Source organism: Oryctolagus cuniculus, chromosome 2 (assembly GCF_051225735.1).
Source record: "Oryctolagus cuniculus isolate XC-2025 breed Fujian yellow rabbit chromosome 2, ASM5122573v1, whole genome shotgun sequence".
In the NCBI taxonomy this organism is placed as follows: domain Eukaryota; kingdom Metazoa; phylum Chordata; class Mammalia; order Lagomorpha; family Leporidae; genus Oryctolagus; species Oryctolagus cuniculus.
The window spans coordinates 200,835,346-200,855,416 of NC_142868.1; the positions used below are offsets into that span (position 1 = coordinate 200,835,346).

General features: G+C 51.8%; 1 protein-coding gene across 1 annotated transcript; it reads right to left on the reverse strand.

Annotated features, from left to right (window-relative positions):
- Positions 1 to 5,742: 5,742 nt before the first annotated feature.
- SOX11 (SRY-box transcription factor 11) lies at positions 5,743 to 8,589 on the reverse strand. Its single transcript, XM_070069759.2, has one exon. The coding sequence runs from the start codon at positions 8,459 to 8,461 to the stop codon at positions 7,124 to 7,126; it is 1,338 nt and encodes a 445-aa protein (XP_069925860.2). The 5' UTR covers positions 8,462 to 8,589; the 3' UTR covers positions 5,743 to 7,123.
- Between the last annotated feature and the right edge of the window lie 11,482 nt (positions 8,590 to 20,071).

The window sequence follows — 20,071 nt, forward strand, 5'->3', positions numbered from 1 at the left end:
AAAAAAATCTGATAATTCCAAGGATCACTTACAGACTTTCATAAAAGCATTTTATATCAAGAATCTCAATACAGAATGACTTCTATGTCAAAATACATTTACACTGTAAATTGTTCATAGAAGAAAAAAAAAAGACACAGAGGAATCGAGTTTGCTGGCATCGAATTCAATAGCAGCAACTGCCCCTGACATTTTCTCTTCATACACTTCTGACATCTTGTTCACCTGCCCCTCTAAACTCGTCTATGCTTTCACTCCCTCTCAGCCAGTCCAGACACAGAGACAGGATCACCATGCTTCTTTCTACTGTCAGCAGCTCAAGCTGGCCCAGACTCTTCCCCAGGGGCCTGCTTCCGCCCGGGCTGCCCGTGGGTCGGCTGCTCCCCGGACGACGAAGCTCATCTCTAGGATAGGTTTTGAGCCAACCCCTTGAAGAATTCAACAGTAGTTATCCAATGCAAAACTGGAAAAAAGTCACATACAACCACAAGTGGAGATTGATCACACAATTTTATTAAGAGTCTTTTGAACAAATGTATTCCTCTGTGAAAAACTCTTGCAAAAGAGACATTGGAGTGAACGATTTTCAACCCTGAGCGTTAACACTGCATACCAAGGAGGGTGGTCAAGGAGCTGGTTCGACTGAAGCACAAGCACAACCCACTGATATTCTCTATGTGATCAGGTTTTTACAAAAAAATACATAGTTTTCAATAAATAATGCTTAATTTTACAACTTTGATACAGCAATGTCATACACTGTTTTAACACACTACACTCCGCATGCTAGATAGTCTACAAGAAGACAAAACTTTGCCATGCATTTCTTCCCCCTAGTGCTACCAAAACTTCGTCGTCCAGCGCACGGCCTGAGGCAGCTCACCCTCCCCGCGTTCCACAGCGACGGGCCGTGTGCGGCATGCAACTCTATAAAGGTCCCCTACAAACCACTCGGGCTTCTAAACAAAAGGGCTTCTCAGCTTTTCCGCACCCAAACCTGGAGTGGCAATGAAAGTACATTTCGTGTGGCCGTGGAAAAAGACACACTTGTGGACAGTGTCGTGCTGAAAACGGCTCTGAGACATCGGGCGGCTGGACCCTGGTGGCCATGGCGAGAATCAGGGGGCGCCACTACCACCAGGAGGCCCAGGCCGCAAGACAGGCCTCCGTCTTTCAAAAACAGTCCGTTCCAAAAAAGGTGTCCTGGAGCAGATGTCACAGACTCTCAAACCCACATATGTACAAGAGCAAAAGTCGACAAAATGAGGAATTAATGGAAATGGCCGAGGACGTTTCTCCCTGTGCGATTCAAGGGATGAGGCATAGCTGTTCTTGAACACAGGTTGGGTGAAGAGAAACGTGACAGAAGGCTCTGTCAGCGTCGGTCTGATCAGAACTCTTTCTATGGTATATTATTATTTCCAGTCGTCCCTCTTTGAAGGGGAAAGTAACGCATCTGCTGAAATACTACAAGTGTCACATGGAAGAGCCTCTGAGAACTCTAGAGGAAATTCTGTTTTTTTTTTTAAATGCATTTTCAAACTTGTAGTCATATTGCTTCACTTTCACAGCACAGAAACTCAAGTCTATGTGACCACATAAAAAGAAGTCTGACCAAACAGTGTGACAGGAGCCTCCACGTATGCACATCCAGGTTGCTTAAATTCATCATGCTCATGGGAAACCACATCTCAACTCGATCCTATTGCTTTCAGTGGTTTGTTTCTCCATACACAAGTTGTCTGCTTGCACCTGCAGGCAACCAGAAATTCCCAAATCATTTAAAACCGTCCTATCTGTGCACTGGCTGAGGAATTGGGTCTTGCAGGAGTATCTACCCAATAAAATTATTACTTTTATACATGGAACATTATGAACCTATGTTTCCCTTTGTAAGCCATTTTATACTTTCTGCACTTTTGTGCTTTTATTGAGTATAAAAATAGGTCTCCTTTAAAATTCTGTTTAAGTTTACTAAAAAACTACTTGTTTGTGAAATTCTCTTATAAACTCACTGCATCCACATGGAAGAAACTAATTAGGCAGCTAATGGATATAGGTAGTGTTAAAAAAATGCAATGAGAAAAATGGAGATGTATTAGAATTCAAGAGAAAAAAACCAGCAGTAAGTAAAATGGAAGAAAGCTCTAGCTCATACATTTCGTTTAATCTTTATTGTGACAGAAAATGTGGGTGCCACAGGGAGGAGGAAAAAAAAAGAGAGAAACAGAAAAAAAATTAACCTGAGTTACTATCAAAGAGCAGGATTTTCAAGATCGTCAAATGAAAGGGATACGGTGGAAGAAATCAGACAGAATGAACAGTGAGAAAGAATCAATAAGCAAAAGAAGCCAACTCTCAGAAAAGCATGTCAAGCGTGGTGACATGGAGACGGTTGCTTTGGGAACTGGTAAACTGCTGTGTTAGGGTGCGTAAGGCTAGCTCCTGTTACCCTCACAGGCATAGGCTATACAAAGGGTATTTGAAACTGACATTCCTAATGGAAAGTTTACAAAATTTGGCCCTTAGAATAACTGAGAAATATCCTGAAAAAATCTTCCCTGAAACTGTAATAAAGAAAGTTCCTTATCTACTGATAAAATCGACAACTCAGTAAACTATTTTCGCTGGTCTTCCTACATAAGAAAAAAGCACAAATATATTCGCCTCAGAAATCTGTGAAGAGAGAGGACCACGCAGTAAAAGAGTATAAAGATTCTATAAATAGGAGAGTCCAAGAAAAGCTCTCTCCAAAGTGTCCACAAAGATACATATGCCCATCAGAAGAAAAAGTAAGAATATACACATTATTAATCATATCAGAGAATAAAAAAGTCAAGATTGATATAATATATTTATATCGAATGACTGCTTGAAAATACAGCAACTTATTCGCTTTTATTTCTCAGATTCCTTGGGCAAAAGTCATTTAAATTCCGAAGTGAAAAGCAAATGCAGATTTCTTGTACTATACCAGTATCAAGATGATTATGGTTTCAATTCCCAGAGAAGAAAAAAATAAGTCTTGCCTCTGGAGTCTTTCACGGAAAAAAACAACTAAATCATCCTGACTGCTACACGCATGCATATTTAAGTCACTTCCCCTTGATTAACATGAAAAAGAAACATCTCTGCCCAAAACAGTTGTAGTGATCTTTTCTAGCTAAAGGGTAGTCATTCTACAAACAATTTGCCCAGTGACTGTAGCCATTGGTCACACACATAGTATTTGCAAAGCTTGGTTTAAGTACACTGCCTTTTCTTAGCTTTTTTTTTTTTTTTTTAATAAAAGGGATGCACATCAGAGTGTAAGAACTGGAAATTATTTCCACGGTTTAAACGATTCATAAGAGAATGCTGGTTCAAGTTCTTCAAGATGGAAATTCTACCAAAAACACCACCAAAGTCTGAATGAGTTACAAACAGCAGGATTCACGCTGGCTAGGCCACCGACTCAATGCCCACCCCCCACCAATGTTAACGTTTGCAGATAACTCTGTCAATGCTTAGTTAAAAATAAGACTGACTTAAGAGACCAAAAAAAAAAAAAAAAAAAGGCAATTAAACTTTTATTGAAGACTATCCAGTGGCAAGAAGACCTTGCGTATTATATTATGTTTCAGACATTCAAGAAAGAATTCATGTAGAATTATAATTCACAAGGCAGTCATCCAAACAGCCTCCACTACTGTGAAAAGCGCATCCACGCGCCTGTCCTGAGCTCTAACAGGTTTTGAATTTAGGTCGCCAAGCAAACTACTCTCCTCTTATTTTTCCCGTCAGGAACTTAGGCCACATAGCTTTGCTTTCTTTTCTAAAAAAAAAAAAAAAAAAAAAAAAAAAAAAAAAAACACAATCACGACTATGTTTCCATTCTGAGACCAAATTCTGAGATGTGACTCATTTCGGTGAAGCTTCTGCCTCCCCTTCAGAAAACGTTCAGATTCATCTAGGATTAACACGTCAAACACATGCGAAGCTTCCAGGTTTCCAGTATACCTGAGCAGCGGCGGCCTCGTCCACGGGCCTGGGGCGCACCCGGAGCCGCCGCCCCGGGTGCCCAGCACGGAGATGCACCCCGTGGTGAACCGCAGGCGCAGGTAGCCCGGCCCAGGAAAACCGCTCCGGAAAGCCAGGTCCACCGCGACCACGCCAGCCAGCCCCATCTGCTTCCCAGAGCTCCCGAAATCCGACGGCTCAGCCACAAGGAGCGAGGCCCATGAGAGAAATCCGCGCCCTGCCGGGACGCGCCCCGGGACTGGAGGATCGGGGCGTCGGCGCGCCCCGGGCCGGAGCGAGGCTGCAGGAGGCCGGCGCTGGCCGCGGGCCCAGGGGGCGGGAGCGGCGGCCGAGACAAGTGGGCGGCCAGGGGAGGCGGGAAGCGCTCAGGGGCCCCTCGGGCCTAGCGGCTCCTGTTACCGAGCGGGCGCTCCCATTTGGTCTCGCCAAATCTCCAGGAAACATGAAAGACCCCACCTCGGGCAGTCGTTTCAGTAGCTTCACGAGTCCTGGAGACCCGGGGCCGAGTGAGCCACCGGGCACCTCCTCCGGGGCCGGGTCCCAGCGGGCCTCCCCGCGCGACGCCCCCGCCCCGCGCTCCGGAAAGAGGCTAGGGGCGCGCCGCAGCGGGACTGGGGCTGGCCATGCTCGCCCACCTGGGCCGGCTACGAGGGTGCTGGGCTGCGGCCGAGATCTGCCCGAGCTGCGGACCCCAGATCGTAAGGAGGCAGCGGGGAGAGACCGAGAACCAAGAGGCCGAAACACACTTTACGCGGCCGCCCCCCAGAAAGATGGTTCCGGGCAGGCCCAGGGGCCGCAAGAACGAGGCGCCCCCTCCCTCGGTGTCCTTTCTCCGCGGGACCAGGCGCCGAGGACCCCACGCGCCCCCAGGACCCGCAGAGCCACAAGCTAGCGCGCAAGGACTCTGCGCTGCCACCCGGGCGCGCGCAGCAGCCACTCCCCGCCCCAACACCGGCGGCTTGGCCAACGCCGACACCCGGGTCAGCTGGCGCGGGGGCCAAACCCGCGCGTCCGGCCTCCTGCCTCGGCCCCAGCAGGACACACCGACACCGACTCCTCTGTCCTCCCTGCTCTCGCCGGTCGCCGCCAAGAGACCAAGATCTGTACGCGCCCCCCTCCCCTCCCCAGCATCCACCTCTGCGCACACGCGGAGCTACGGCGTCACAAAAACAAAGAAAGAAGGGAAATTCGAAAACGGGGAACGGTCGCCCCCAGCCTCCGCGCGGGGAGCTCGCAGCCCCGGGCGGCCGTCACGGGGACGCAAGTCCCCAGGCGCGCCCGGGGCCGGACTACGCCGCCGCCCGCCAGCTCGCCGGGGCGGATGGGGAGAGGGAGGGCGCGGAGAAAGGAAATGGAGGATGGAAAGGCCGGCGGGGAGCGAACCTCCTTCCCCGTCTTTCTCCAGCGACCCGGGGAAGGGGGAAGAGAAACTGCCTTCCCGTGGAGCGCGGGGCTCGCTCGCGCCGTCCCCAGCCTCGCCGCCGACCCACGCAGCCTCCAGTTTGACTGCCATAGAGACTATTGGCGATGCGAGTTTCTATCAGTTCCAGCTGATTTATTAAAATTGTCAAGGTACAGACTTCCAGCACCAAAAAAAAAAAAAAAAAAAAAAAAAAAAAAAAAAAAGCCAAAAAAAAAAAAACCAACAACAACAAAAAAAACCAGGCAATGATGTCGACAGTGCATTGAGTCTGCTTTGCCATCATTTGCTACAAAATATGCAGATGGTCTGTACTTTATTTAGATTATATTGCACAAAATGAGGAACTTTTTAAACTATGTGCCTTTTTTTCTTTTTCCTTTTGCTAAAAATCGAGAATCCAGTTTCAAACCTTCCATCTGGGGCCCATCCACATATCACAGCGTATGAGATACATAATTCCTACTATAGTACAGTACATATACAATCTTTAAACTAAGATAACAGCTCTGAGGTCTATATCACCATTTTCAATAAATCTTTACCTACAAATATTGAACAAATCTACTATAGCTGTACAAAAAAAAGTTTGCTTTTTTTTTTTAAAACCACAAGGCCTTTAGATGCAAGGATTACTTTAAAAATGTTAATCCTTTTTAAATCAGGACACAACGTACCAACATACTTGCATGCTAAAAAGCAGAGGAAAAAAAAAAAAAAACAAATCAAAAGGGAAGAAGTGCCTGAAGGTCTTACTGAAAAAACACAGCAAGAATGTTCCCTTTTCACTGTACAAAAATACGCCTGAAAATATATTAATTTTTAAAAAAGACTGAGGTCTGTTATGTATCAAAAATGTTTCAATACCTTTTGTACTGAGGTCTAGGCTGTCTGGTATTCAATCAAGGAGGTATAAGGGAACAAGTTACAAAAAAAAAGTTGGCAAGTAGAAATCACATTTGTAAAACCATAAACAATTTGATCTGAAAAGTAAACTCTGATCTTAAAGTCAGTTCACAGTTTTTTTTTTTTGTAAGCGTTTGTACAGTCTGCATTTTTTCAAGCTCCCTGCAGTTTTGTTAAGAATCGGATGCATAGAAGACATCAGTTTTCTCCCTCCAAAAAAATAAAATAAAATAAAAAAGTTGCAATGGTCCCTTTTTATGTTTCTGTTTTTTTCCTTTCTTACAAAAAAAAAAAAAAGACACCAGTTCTTTAAGAAGAAAAGAGAAAATCTCCACCGACTCCCTAGAGAACACTTGTGCTGCCAAAAGGGTCCTCCGCAGACGTCTTCAAAGACCGACGGGCTCCGGCCGCGCCTTCGCCCGCCTAGGTGGCACTCACGGATTGGGGGTGGGGGGAGAGAAATCGTCATTACAAAAACCACATCTGGGGGGGGGGGGCGTGAGTGGGGGTGGGGGGCTCACAGCTCCGGGCTCGGGCAGCAACTAGGACGGGCAAAAAAAGTGTGACACCGACTCCCTCGTCTCCACCCACACGCTTCCCTCCGCGCTTGCAAAGTCTTCGCGTCACGGCATCCTACCAACCGCATCGGCATCCTGCGCCCCCTCCACCCGACCACCGCCACGCTCAGCGCCGCAGCGGCCGCCACCGCCGCGCCCGCTGCCCCGGGGGCCCCGGTGCGCGCCCGCGGGGAGCCGGGCGCGCAGCGCGGCGCCGCCCTCAGTAGGTGAACACCAGGTCGGAGAAGTTGGCCTCCAGCCAGTCGCCCGCGATCATCTCGCTGAGCTCGGGCGTGCAGTAGTCGGGGAACTCGAAGTGCGAGCCCAGGCTGCCCTCGCTGAACGAGTCCAAGTCCTTGTCCACCAGCGACAGCGCCAGGTTCCCGGCCGCCGCGCCGCCGCCCAGCGGCTGCTCGCCGGCGCCGTGCGCGCTCTGCGAGAAATTCAGGCTCAGGTCGAACAGGAGGTCGTCGGCGTCCTCGCCTCCGCCGCCGCCGCCGCCGGACGACGACGACGACGAGGTGGAGACGGAGCGCGCGGACGCGGGCGAGAGCGCGGGCTGCGCCAGCGGCGGCGGCGGCTGCTGCTTGGTGATGTTCTTGAAGCTGTAGTAGAGGCGGCTGCCGGCCCCCGCGCCCGCCGCCGCGGCGCCCGCGCGCACCTCGTCGTACAGGCTGGCGCCCTCGGGGGACTCGGCCGCGCTGCTCAGCGTGGGGCTGGCGGGCACCTTGGCCACGTTGTAGCGTCTCAGCAGCGGCGGCTGCGGCTGCGGCTGCCCGGGCGGCTGCAGGAGCTGCGCGTGCGGCGGCTCCTCGTCTTCGTCGTCCGCCTCCTGCTTGAGGCGCAGCGGCAGCTCGTCGTCGTCCTCGTCGTCGTCGTCGTCGTCGTCCAGGAACACGCACTTGACCGTCTTGCCCGCGCCGCTCGCGCGCAGGCCGCCCGCCGCGTAGTCGTCGCTCGCGCCGCCGTAGTCCCCGGCTTGCGTCGCCTTGCCCGCGCCGGCCTTGGCGCCGCCGGCCGCGGGCGCCTTGAGCTTGCCGCACTTCTTGCTGGAGCCCTTGGAGGCCTTGGCGCCGCCCGTGCCCGCGCCCGCGCCCGCGCCCGCGCCGCCGCCGCCGCCGCCGCCGCCCGCCGCGCTCTTCTCGGGGCTCTGGCCGGCGCTGGGCTTGGCCGAGGGGTCCATCTTGGGCTTTTTCCGCGGCCGGTACTTGTAGTCGGGGTAGTCGGCCATGTGCTTCAGCCGCAGCCGCTCCGCCTCCCGGATGAACGGGATCTTCTCGCTGTCTTTCAGCATCTTCCAGCGCTTGCCCAGCCTCTTGGAGATCTCGGCGTTGTGCATGTCCGGCGACTGCTCCATGATCTTCCTGCGCTCGATCTTGGACCACACCATGAACGCGTTCATCGGCCGCTTGATGTGGCCCGACGCCGTCTTGCACCAGTCCGGGTCGCTCTCGTCCAGGGCCACCGGGCTGCACGCCATGAATTCGCCCTCCTCCGTGTCCAGCGCCTCCCGGGGCAGGTTGCTATCCGCTTCCAGGCTCTCCGCCTGCTGCACCATGATCCGCTGCGGGGCCGGGCGCTCGCTCTCGTGCCGAGCTCCCCCTCCCCCTCCCACCCCTCCACCTTCCCGGGCCACTGGCGAAGTCCTCGGCGCCCCGCGTTCGCGGCGCCCCCCCTGCCCCCCGTCGCCCCTTCCAGGCCGCGCACAGCGGCTGCGGCGGCTGCCGCCCGCGCGCTCCGAGCTGCGGCCGCGGCGGTCCGGGCGGCCCGGGACCCCCCTCTCCGGCTCGTGGCTCCCGCCGCAAGCGCCGGACCCCGAGCACTCCCAGGCGCGCGCGCTCCTTCTGCAAAAAGTTGAGGGCCCGCTCCCAACTAGTTATCAGGGGCTCGTGCGGGTGACATCACCGCCGCGGCCGGCCAATGGCGCGCGCCGGCTCCTCCCCTCACCCTTTATTAACTCCGCGGCCCCGCCCCAGCCGCCCCGCCCTCCGGGCCGATCGGCGAGGATGGGGGTGCGGTGGGGGGGGAAGCTGTGGAGGGGGCGGGGGCGGCGGGCAGGCCTGTCTGGAAATGTGTTATTTGAAAAAAAAAAAAAAAAAAAATCCTCGTGTGCGCACAGTTGCGCCTCCGCCCGGGATGCTCCCAAAGCGGTGCAACTGCCCAGCGCGGACCGGGAGGCTCGGGGGCCCACCGCCCGCGCGGTAGGAGGACTGGGTCTCCGGAGAGGCCCGGCGTCCCTTTGTGCCCGGTTCCCCCTCCCCGAGGTCCCACGGTGTGCACAGCCAGGGCGCGCTCCTCCGCCACCATCCTCCGCTACTCGCTCGGGCACACGAGCAGCCGGAGGCGGCGGGGGTTCAGCCCCGCACGGGGGACCGCCGCGGTCGGCCCCGCCAGATCCAATGGGGGTGGGTGCAGCCGCTCGGCCGCGCGCCCCCCGCGGGGCCCGGCCTCTCCCCCGCGCCCCAGCCCGGAGCCCGCGCTCCGAGCCCGCCGCGCCCCCAGTCGACGGAAGGTGGCGCTTCAACACCGCGCCTGGGCGGGCACGTGGGCCTCCTTCGCTCGCATCCAGCCTTCCTCTAAGGCGGAGAAATCGATTTCCAGCCCCAGAGGCTGCGCTCCCATCCCCCTGTCGCTTTCCCCTGCCCTGCTTTCCCCTGTCGCGTCCTCCTCTCCCCGTCTGTTTCCCTCCTCGGAGGCGTTTGGAGACGCCGCGCGCGCCCCGCCCCAGGCGCGGCCGGAGTAACGGTCTGCTGGGTGGGTCCGGCCACTGCCGGGGCCCGCAGGCTCCGGCCCGGCTCCCGCGCGGGGAGGCGCAGGGACCCGCTCCTTCCTGACCGCCGGCCCCCGCCCCTCGTCCTGCTGTCCCGCGGCGGCGAGCAGGCGAGCCTGGTGGCGACCGCACGCACCAAAGGTGCCCGAGAGCGTCCAGTCGGAGCGGCAGCCGCGCTGGCGGCGCCGTCGGTCTTGCGGGGAAACCCCGCTCGCTTTGTGTGCTTCCGCTTCACGGATCCTCGCGGGGTGATGAAAAGGAACAGCCGTTTCCCCGGTATTGTCTGTGCGCAGCCTGTCTGCCGCAGCGGCCCGGGACCGGCCCCAGATGGTCCGGAATCACCCACAGGAGCCCCTTGCTAGGGTCCGAAAATCACCCACGCCTACGCCGCTCCGGGCCCCGCACCCCTGGAGGATCGGATCTGTGTCGAGGGCTGGGGCCCGCGCGAGCGCGGATCGCCGTTTGGAAAACTCCACGGCTGTGCGCGTCCTCCGCCCCTCCCCCGCCTCCCATTCATCTTAAAGAAAAACCATGCCCCGAATGCTTGGAGTATCCCGGCCCGTTGAAGTCTCGGTTCTGCCGGCAGTTCTTTGTGCAGGCGCCATCGGACCCGGAAACGTTTGCAGTCGCTCGTACTGCGAGACCCTAAGCCAGGGTGCGGGCATCGGCCTGGCTCCAGCAGGGCGAACGCAGTCTCCTGCCTTTCCCTGCCTCGGTCACTCTCCGCGGCTGCTGGGGACTCCAGGTGAGGGTGGGGTGGGCATCGTCCCCGACGCGGAACGAACGAGTCCGCATTCTGGGTGGGGGGCTTGGAATATCCCCCGGAGCTGCGCTCTGCCTGTGGAGTAGGGAATTGCCCGCCGTGTTAGGCTGAGATGGCGAGCGCTTGGAGCATCTTTGGCAAATGCCATATCTGCTCGCCGCCTTCTCTCTGCAGCAAACATCTTGCTTAGCGTCCCATGAGATTGCTCTGGATACAGTAGGACTGAAGACGCGGGGTTCTGTCCGCATAACGAGGTGACCTCAGAGGAAATGCGAGGAGAAAGGCGCTGTTCCCAGTTAGAAGCAGTTTCTGTTACAAGAGGGGTTGTTGACTGGGGAAGATAAAGCCAGGAAGTCCAGAGGCTGAGAATGAGGCATGAATTGACTGGATGAGTCTTTGAACAAACACAGGACACAGGTACACTGGGGTGGGGCTGCCTTGCAGGTGCAAAGGCATGGTGTGCTGGGGGAACCCCTCCCCTGCTCCCAAGGGGGCAAGGAAAGACAGTTTACCCAAATGATGGAGCAGGTTGCTACCTTGTAACACAAGCACCCCCAAGCATTTAAAAAATCAGAGGTAGTAAAGACTTGGGCTGAGGAAAAGAGAATTAAGTAGCTAATCTCTACACTTTTTTTCTCCTTATGGGAAATTTTTTAAATAAATGAGGAAAAAAAAAAAAGAAACAGGACAGTGCTTGAGAGGCTACGTGCTGCTTACAGAAACAGTGTTAACTCGTGAGAAACAGATGTCTGCAACAACACGAGTAACCAAATACTTAAACGGATTTTAGGTTAATAGAAAGTGAAGTTTTCTTTAATACCACATCCCTTGAAAATTTAGTAAAGTGGAAATGTATGTGATTTTTTTAAAAAGATTATTTAGAAGATAGAGTTGAGAGAAAGGGATTGAGAGAGAGCACTGGCCCATCTGTTGGTTCACTCCCCAAATGGCTGCACCAGCCCTGGCTTGGCCTGGCTGAAGACAAGAGCCTGGAACTCCATCTGGGTCTCCCTTTTGGGTGCAGGGTCCATCTGGGTTTTCCACGTGGGTGCAGGGGCCCAAGCACTTGGGCCATCTTCCTCTGCTTTCCCAGGTGCATTAACAGAGAGCTGGATGAGAAGTGAAGCAGCCGGTACCAGAACCAGTGCTTATATGAGCTGCCAGTGTCTACAGCAGTGGTTTAGCCTGTGGTGCCACAACTGTAGCCCCTGTGCTATTTTTGACACGCCTAAGCTTACATCAGGATCGGGCCCTTTGGCCTTCTTTTTAGAGCCACAGAATACCCTTGGTTTGCATCTGTGTATTTACCTGTGTATTTTTAGTCAGACTAGAAGTTTTCTCTATTAACAATCAATATTGTTGAATATTAAATTGATGCTCCAACTCTTAGGAGTCATACTGGGGGGCCAGCACTGTGGTATACTAGGCTAAGCCTCCGCCTACAGTGCTGGCATCACATATGGCGTCTGTTAGAGTCCTGGCTGCTCCATTCTGGATCCAGCTCCCTGCTATGGCCTGGGAAAGCAGTGGAAGATGACCAGAGTGCTTGGGCCCCTACACCTGCAAGGAAGACCCAGAAGAAGCTCCTGGCTCCTGCCTGCAGACTGGCCCAGTTCTGGCTGTTGCAGCCATTTGGGGAATGAACTAGTGAATGGAATCTCTCTCTCTCTGTCTGTCTCTCTCTCTCTCTCTGTCTCTCTCTCTCTCTCTTTCTCTGTGCTACTCTACCTCTCAAATAAAATATTTTTCAAAGAAGAGTCATATTGAATTAGAGCCACAAATGACTGTACTTTGCAGTTGTTATGATTATCTTTTTACAATCGCATCTTTGAAATAAAGACTTTACTTGTAAGGACTATTAGTTAAGGAATTAAGATAGTTTACAAAAATCTCTCAAAATTATGATAACACAATGGGAACATGAAATACTCCTTCTTCCTCTGGGGAAGAAACATTTCACTAAGCAAATAATACTTTAAAAATATCACAGCATAGAGGCCTGCACTGTAGTGTAGCGGGGTAAGGCCTCTGACTGCAGTGTTGGCATCCCATATGGACACTGGTTTGAGACCCGGCTGCTCTGCTTCCGAGCCAGCTCTCTGCTATGGCCTGGGAAAGCAGCAGAAGATGGCCCAAGTCCTTGGGCTCCTGCACCCATGTGGGAGACCCAGAAGAAGCTCCTGGCTCCTGGCTTCGGATCGGCGCAGCTCCGGCTATTGTGGCCATCTGGGGAGTGAACCAGCAGATGGAAGACCTCTCTCTCTCTTTGTCTCTCCTTCTCTCTCTGTATAACTCTGACCTTCAAATAAATAAATCTTAAAATCTTAAAAAAATATATCACGGGGTAAATACTTGACACATATATATAAGGGAACACACCCTTTGAAAGTATTCCAGCTACACACATTTCCCCATCTCTGCACAGTAGCAGGACAGCACATGTTCCTTTTATTCTCCTCTGGAAGGAGCTCCCCATCTCTGCTTCAGACTTCAAACCTGAGCTGGATTCTGAATGTCTTCTGCCTCCTGCTCTGTCACCCTTCAGTGTAGGTCAGACATAAACTCACCCTGCCTCTGAAACACTCCCACATCTGCACACACACACGCAAACACACTGTGGCTCTTCATAGTTCTGTAGTGGTTCTCATCACTATGTCCATGCTGAAAAACGAAAATGGGGAAGCTGTCCCAAACTTTCTATCTAATGCACCTGCTAGGATATGCTTTAGCCAGTTTATGCTAGATGGAACTAAAAGATCACTTTATTTCAGTGCAAGAAAACTTTGAAATCCATGCATATTTTTTAAATAATGCACATTCCTTGAAGTTTTGGAAGGCCTTTTGTATCCTGAACCACTGGTATTTCCCCAGAGTAAATAGCTGTGTCTCAGAGAGGTCCACATGGGGATACCGTGTGAGTCCTGCCTAACACCCCACAGCAATCATGCTCCCTTCTCATTGTGCTGTGGAGATTCCACATTTTAGTTCATTCACCCTGAACTTTCTCTTCATTTGTCCTCTGCATTTGGGAATCCAGGTGCAAACCTGCACTTTGTGTAAGGTGGAACTGTCCTGAACATACACACACATGCATGCACACACACACACTAGTGCACACATGTGAACACACACACTCATGCACACACACTACCCCAGCACCGATCATGAAAACACAATTGAATGCTGTGATAGTCTTGTTGATGTTTCAACTCATTTATTCCCTGACCCATCCCACTGAGGAGTGGGACTCACTAAAGCAAGCACAGTGAGGTGGTGCAGCCCACAGCAAGGATCTTCAAGCTTGCCTTGACCATGATCTGTCTGATAAAAGACATTTTCACATCATGGTGCAGAAAGCAGCGTGTTGCAAAGCAATGCCTCTCTCTCCTCAGTATGTGTAGTTCCGCTCTTTTCTGCCGTATTCCACTCCAGGTTTTTATATTGGCTGAAACCCACTGAGTTGCACTACTAAGGAGGCACCATTGGATTTTGAAAAACACTGGCTTAGCTGTTGTGAGCTGACTTGGAAGGATTATGTCTTGAACTGAACCTTTTGGCTTCAGTATCTTGTTTGTTTGTTTGTATCTCACATTGCTCTTGGCTATTAGTTATTGTATTATGATTAGAGAATTCTATAATCCTACTTTCTCCCAGTTTTCTTTTTTTAATTACACATAGGAACTATGTATTTTAATATATGCATATACACTTTTTTACAGCAGTTTTAGGTTCATAGCAGAGTTGAATGACGAGTGCAGAGAGTTCCCATATTTTCTGTCTCCCCTCAACCCATCTACTCCCGCTATCAGTTTTCTCTCACCATAGCAGCCCATTTTTCTCCGTCTGTGACTCTACAACAACACACGAAATCCTGCCATGTGTTCTTGGTGTTACACCTTCTATAGGTTTGGACAATCATATAATGTCCTGTCTCTAGTACCTTGCAGAATATGGTCACTGCCCTAACATTGTTTTGTGCTTGGTCTATTCCTCCTTCCCTGCCCACAGCCTTTCACCCATATTCTCACTTCATAGATTCGCCTTTTTCAGAATATCATGTAGTTGGAAAAGAGACCAAGTCTCATTTCAGGTCCGCTTCTTGTACTGTGCCATGTGCATTCGTGTTTTTTCTTATGTCTTTGGTGGCTTGATAGCTTGTATTTTTTTTTAAGATTTATTATTTATTTGAAAGGCAGAATTACAGAGAGGCAGAGACAGAGACAGAGAGAGAGGTCTTCCATCTGCTGATTCACGTCCCAAATGGCTGCATCAGCTGGAGCTGGGCAGATCTGAGGCCAGGAGCCAGGAGCCAGAAGCTTTTCCAGGTCTCCCATGTAGGTGCAGGTGCCCCAGTCCTTGGGCCATCTTCCACTGCTTTCCCAGGCAATATCAGAGAGCTTGATCGGAAGTGGAACAGCTGGGACTGGAACTAGTGCCCACGTGGGATGCTGGCATTGCAGGCAGCAGCCTTACCCACTATGCCACAGCACCAGCTCCACTTATTTGTTTTCACCACTGAACACTGTTCCATTGTTTGCACATGCTATAGTTCATTTATCCCTTTATTAAAGTATATCTTGGTGGCTTCCAACTTTGTATGTTTATGAATCAATCTACTGTAGATATCCATGTACAGGTTTTTGTTTCAATGTAAGTGTTCAGCTCATTTGGGTCAATACCAAGAAATATGATTACTGTATTATATAGTCAGAGTCTGTTCAGTTTTGTGAGAAACTTCCAAATTGTCTTTCAAAGTTGCTGTACCATTTGTCATTTCTGCTAGCCATGATTGAGAGTTCCGGTTGCTCCCCATCCTGGCTACCATGTGCTATTGTCAGTGTTTTGAAATTTAGCCATTCTAACAAGCATGCAGTGGTCTCTGATTGTTGTTTTAATTTTCATTTTTCCCAATATACAAAGAGGAGCATCTTTTCAAATGCTTACGTGTCATCTAATTAGTTTCTTTGGTCGCCTGTCTATTAAAGTCTTTAGCCCACTTCTTTCTTTCTTTTTTTTTTTTTTTAAAGATTTATTTATTTATTTGAGAGTCAGAGTTACACAGAGAGAGGTCTTCCATCCACTTCCCCAAATGGCCACAATGGCCGGAGCTGTGCCGATCTGAAGCCAGGAACCAGGCAATTCTTCCAGGTCTCCCACACAGGTGCAGGGGCCCAAGGACTTGGGCCATCTTCTACTGCTTTCCCAGGCCACAGCAGAGAGCTGGATGGGAAGTGGAGCATCTGGAACTCGAACCAGCATCCACATGGGATGCCAGCACGGCAGGCGGCAGCTTTACCCGCTATGCCACAGCGCCGCACACACACACACCACCCCCTTTTTAAGATTTATTTATTTACATGAGAGTCAGAGTTACACAGAGAGAGGAGAGGCAGAGAGAGTGGTCCATTTCAAAAATCGAGCTGTTTTTTTTGTGCTTATTGGATTTTAAGAGCCCTTCCTGTATTTCGGGTAGCATCCTTCTGCCGATGTGTCCTTTGCACACCTTTGGCTTGTCTTCTCAATCATTTCATAGTGTCTTTTGGGCAACTTATTGAACCCTTCATGTCCCTCCATGTGCCAATATTTAAAATGAGATAATGGTCACAGCCTCTTAGAAGTGTTGTGGTGAAATGAATGCTAAGAAGAGTGTGGCGTATGTGATGCCCACACATGTTGCTCCTTTTATTATTTTCATCTTTAAAACCATTCCTGGCACACAATAGCTGCTCTGTGAGTGTGTACTGAGTAGTGCATTGGCACACTCATTGGTACACTCAGTGAGATCCATCCATTCTCCACCTGAAGGGCCCCTGATTTTACTCCCTCCTGCTGGGTTCCACCCTCAGTGTGTGGGCTCAGGATTTCCTCAAGGCTGCGTGGATTTTTTAGGAACAGACGCCAAATTGGCCTCCCTGTCCTCATGGGCAGCCAGATGGTCCATTCCAACACGCAGCTAACACGGGACTCCTGCTTTGTGTTCAGCGGACACTCCTTCCTCAAAGCAAATTCTACTCCCCTTTGCGAAGCAAGCAAAGCGTGGTTTTCTTTCAGTCTTCGGTTTAATCTTTCCCACAGAGAAAACACAGAGGGACCCTAGGACAATACAGCATAGGGCAGGGGCTTCCACACTTAGCTCAATCATTCCTTGCAAAATGAGGTATGTTTTTATGTCACAGTCCGGCACGCACACATGCACACACACACACACACACACAAACACATGCTCACACACCTGAATGTGAGGCTACTGACAGCAGGGACGCTTGTGGTTCTGATAAAACTTCTCCATGGGTTCACACTATCCCTATTAGCCAGACATTTGCTAGAACTTGATACCTTGTGCCGTTTAAACAAACCTTATTTTCATATAAAATATATCATTCAAACCTTTTTTGTTTGTCTATTTTGGTGAGCTGAAGTGGAAACGGCATTTGACTGGACACTTCGTGGATTTTTTAAAAAATGAAAGTAAATAGGTGTTTCCCAAACACACATGTTTTTGGTGCCGAGTAAGGGGTGACTTGTCAGCACAGTGCAAAGGGCCTCCGGCTGCAGCCCAGAGGGGCTGGGGGTGGGGAGCTGGCTCCTCCTCATTATGCTAATCATTGGCGGGGAACAAAAGAGGGACGGAGCTGCACAAATGCCCGGGGCTGCAGAGAGGAGGCAAGGGCCAGGGGCCAGAGGCTGTCGTCTTGGAGATGGGGTTCCCTCTTGCGTGGCAGCTTTGTCTCATGCTCCAAGGAAGAAGAGAGGTGTGCTGTGTGGCTGAGGGTGAGCTGGGGGAAGGGAGTGTTTATGGGAGGACACCATGGAAAGAAATCTCAGGAAATCTTGGAAGCACAATTTTAAGAGTCACCAGTTCTGATTTGTTCAAAGGTGGCTGCTGTCCCAGTGTTTGTCAGGGAGAGAAAGAAGCATCCATGCCCTGCCCTTCACTGTGTGCTTACTGTACATTTCCAATGCCAGGGACGAGCGGTGAGGGTCCCGTGTGCTCTTGGGATTTGCTTGGTGCAGCCACGGGGCTGGTGCAGCTGCAGGCAGGCAGGACCAGGCCGGAAGTCCTGTGGCCTCCTCTCAGTGGGATGGGGAGAGTCCCAGCCTCCACTCCCACAGAGCAGCTGAGCTGTGGTCTCTGCTCTCAAGCCCAACCTCCAGGAACCCTGTTTTCAACTAAATCATTTTGGAATTGGCTCGAGCTCTGGCATCCGCTGTTGTTTCCTTGTGTGGCCCTCACCAGACCAGGAGCTCGTGCTGTCCCTTCTGTTTCTCCTCTTCTTGTAAGTTTAGAAAATCCGAGTTTTTTTTTTTTTTCATGAAAAGATTATTTTATTTGCATTACTGAATGGTATAGGTAGAGCTGTGAGGAACACAAATGATTACTGATTTCTTGGCTTTTTAAAAGCTTTATTTATTTATTTAAAAGGTAGAGTTACAGAGAAAGAGAGAGAGAGGAGAGACAGAGACAGAGAAAGATCTTCCATCCGCTGGTCCACTCCCTAAATGGTTGCAACAGCTGGGGCTAGGCCAGGCTGAAGCCAGAATCCAGGAGCTGCTTCTGAGTCTCCCATGTGGGTGCAGGGTCCCAAGCACTTGGCCCAAGCACTCTGGCCATCTTCTGCTGCTTTCCCAGGCAAGTGGGAAGTGGAGCAGCTGGGACATGAACCGGCGCCTGCATGGGATGCTGCACTGCAGATGGCGGCTTAATCCAAAGCGCCAGCCTCTGATTACCGATTTCTAAGTAGCCACAGCATGCACGGAGAAGGGAGTGGCTGTGGACGGGGCATGGAGTGTGACCTTGTCTTTGGAGAGGCACTCATTGACGCTGCCTGCCTGCAGTCATCTTTGTAGGGGTGTGGGGAGGATGGGGCATGAGGCTCCCTGCCCTGTCCCTACTCCCTTGCAGAGGCCCCTGTGTAGGGTACAGGCGAGAGGAGAGCTCCGACTCCTGCCAGCTCTGGCCCCAGGATGCTCGGGCCAGGGGTGAATCCCCTGGGACCTTGTCTTCAAGTATAACAAGAAAACTGGACGAGGTGGCCACCTAGGTCACTTCAGGTGTTCATGTTTTATTGTTTTTAACACTACTGAAAATGATGTCAGCCTGGCATTTAGACTATTGGATAAAACATCCATGTCCCATATCAGAAAGCCTGCGTTCTCTATTTGGCTCCACTCCTAATTCCAGCTTCTGGATAATGCAGACCCTGGGAGGCAGCAGTGATGGACAAGTAATTGGAATCCTGCCTCTGGGCCCAGCCGCAGCCATTTTGGGCATTTGGACAATGACTGGTGGAGAGGAGAATTTTTTTTTTCTCTTTCTCTCCCCGCTTTTCCCTCTGTTTCAACTTCAAAAAACGGAAATGTTGTTCCCACAGAATCATAAACTAGAGAACTTGTTTTGAGCCTATGACTTCATTTGTGTTTTATAATATGGTCACTTGATTGTGACCGACACTTTACGACATTCATTGCCTTTTCATCTGTGGTACCCTTGCGGACGTGTGGCTTGGAATGTCAAAGATACCAGTGTCACCTGCAAACACCCCAGCAGGCAGCCTGGGCCTCTCTGCGCCAATGCTCAGTCTGGGTTGCTGGGACCCCGCAGCAGCACACAGTTGGTTACCATGTCACAGTGTAGACCCGCACCGTAAGCCTCTGCCTGTGAGCACCTTGGCATCTGTGACCAGGGGTGCAGATGGCCCATGCACCAGCTGGCTGCAGTGGGATGGGATCCACAGACTCTGCTATGCGCATCCTGGCCAGGTCCTCTCTTAGTTCTGGCCGGGGCTGTCTAGGAATATTTGTAGTTTAAAGTATTTATTTATTTGTCTATTTATTTGTTTATTTAACTTTACAGGAAGAGGGAAAAGGAGACAGGGAGGGAGAGATCTTCCATCTGCTGGTTCACTCCCCAAATGATTGCAACAGCCAGGACTGGGCCAGGCTGAAACCAGGACTGGGAAATTCCATCTTGGGGTCCCAGCTGGGTATCGGGAACTGGTGTACAACTGAGCCACCAGCCACTGTGTTCCAGCTGTGTTAGCAGGAAGCTGGGTCCGAGTGGAAGAGGAAGCTGACCAGCTGCTCCAGTGTGGGAGGTGGGTGTTCCAGGTAGGAATGAGGTGCCCAGTATCTGCCCCTGCCCTTGGACCCAGGTGGCTCCCAATCCTGCCCTTGGCTTCTGGGCCCAAGGGGCTGGGCAGCCCTTGGGACAGCTGTGGGCCCTGCTGGGGGGGGGGCTGTCCTTTTTAGAGGATCCTCAGGGCTCCTGCTTTCCTGTCCCCAGGTATAAGCACCCACGACGTCTTCATTGTTGCTCATCTGCGGCCCTGGCATTTGTGGCTGCACCTGGGCCAGTGCCTGGGCACTCTGCCCTCTGTCCCTTCACTGCCCAACCCTGTCCAGGACCCCTCGGTGACTGGCTGTGGCTCCTGAACCAGGGCCCTCCCTCCTTGGTTGGGGCTGGGAGGAGGGGCTGGCGGGGAAGCCTGGGAGATGGAACTAGGGAGGAAGATCCCCGGGCCCTAACAGGAATGGAACTTGCCCAGATTCCAAACTTGCCTGGGATTCCGAACTTGCCTTTCCCTCCTTTGACGGGGCGGGGGTGGGGGTGGGGGTGGGGGTGGGGGCGGGGGCGG

Coding starts and splice junctions, on each gene's coding strand:
- SOX11 (XM_070069759.2), bottom strand. CDS start 8,461: ATGGTGCAGCAGGCGGAGAGCCTGGAAGCGGATAGCAACCTGCCCCGG.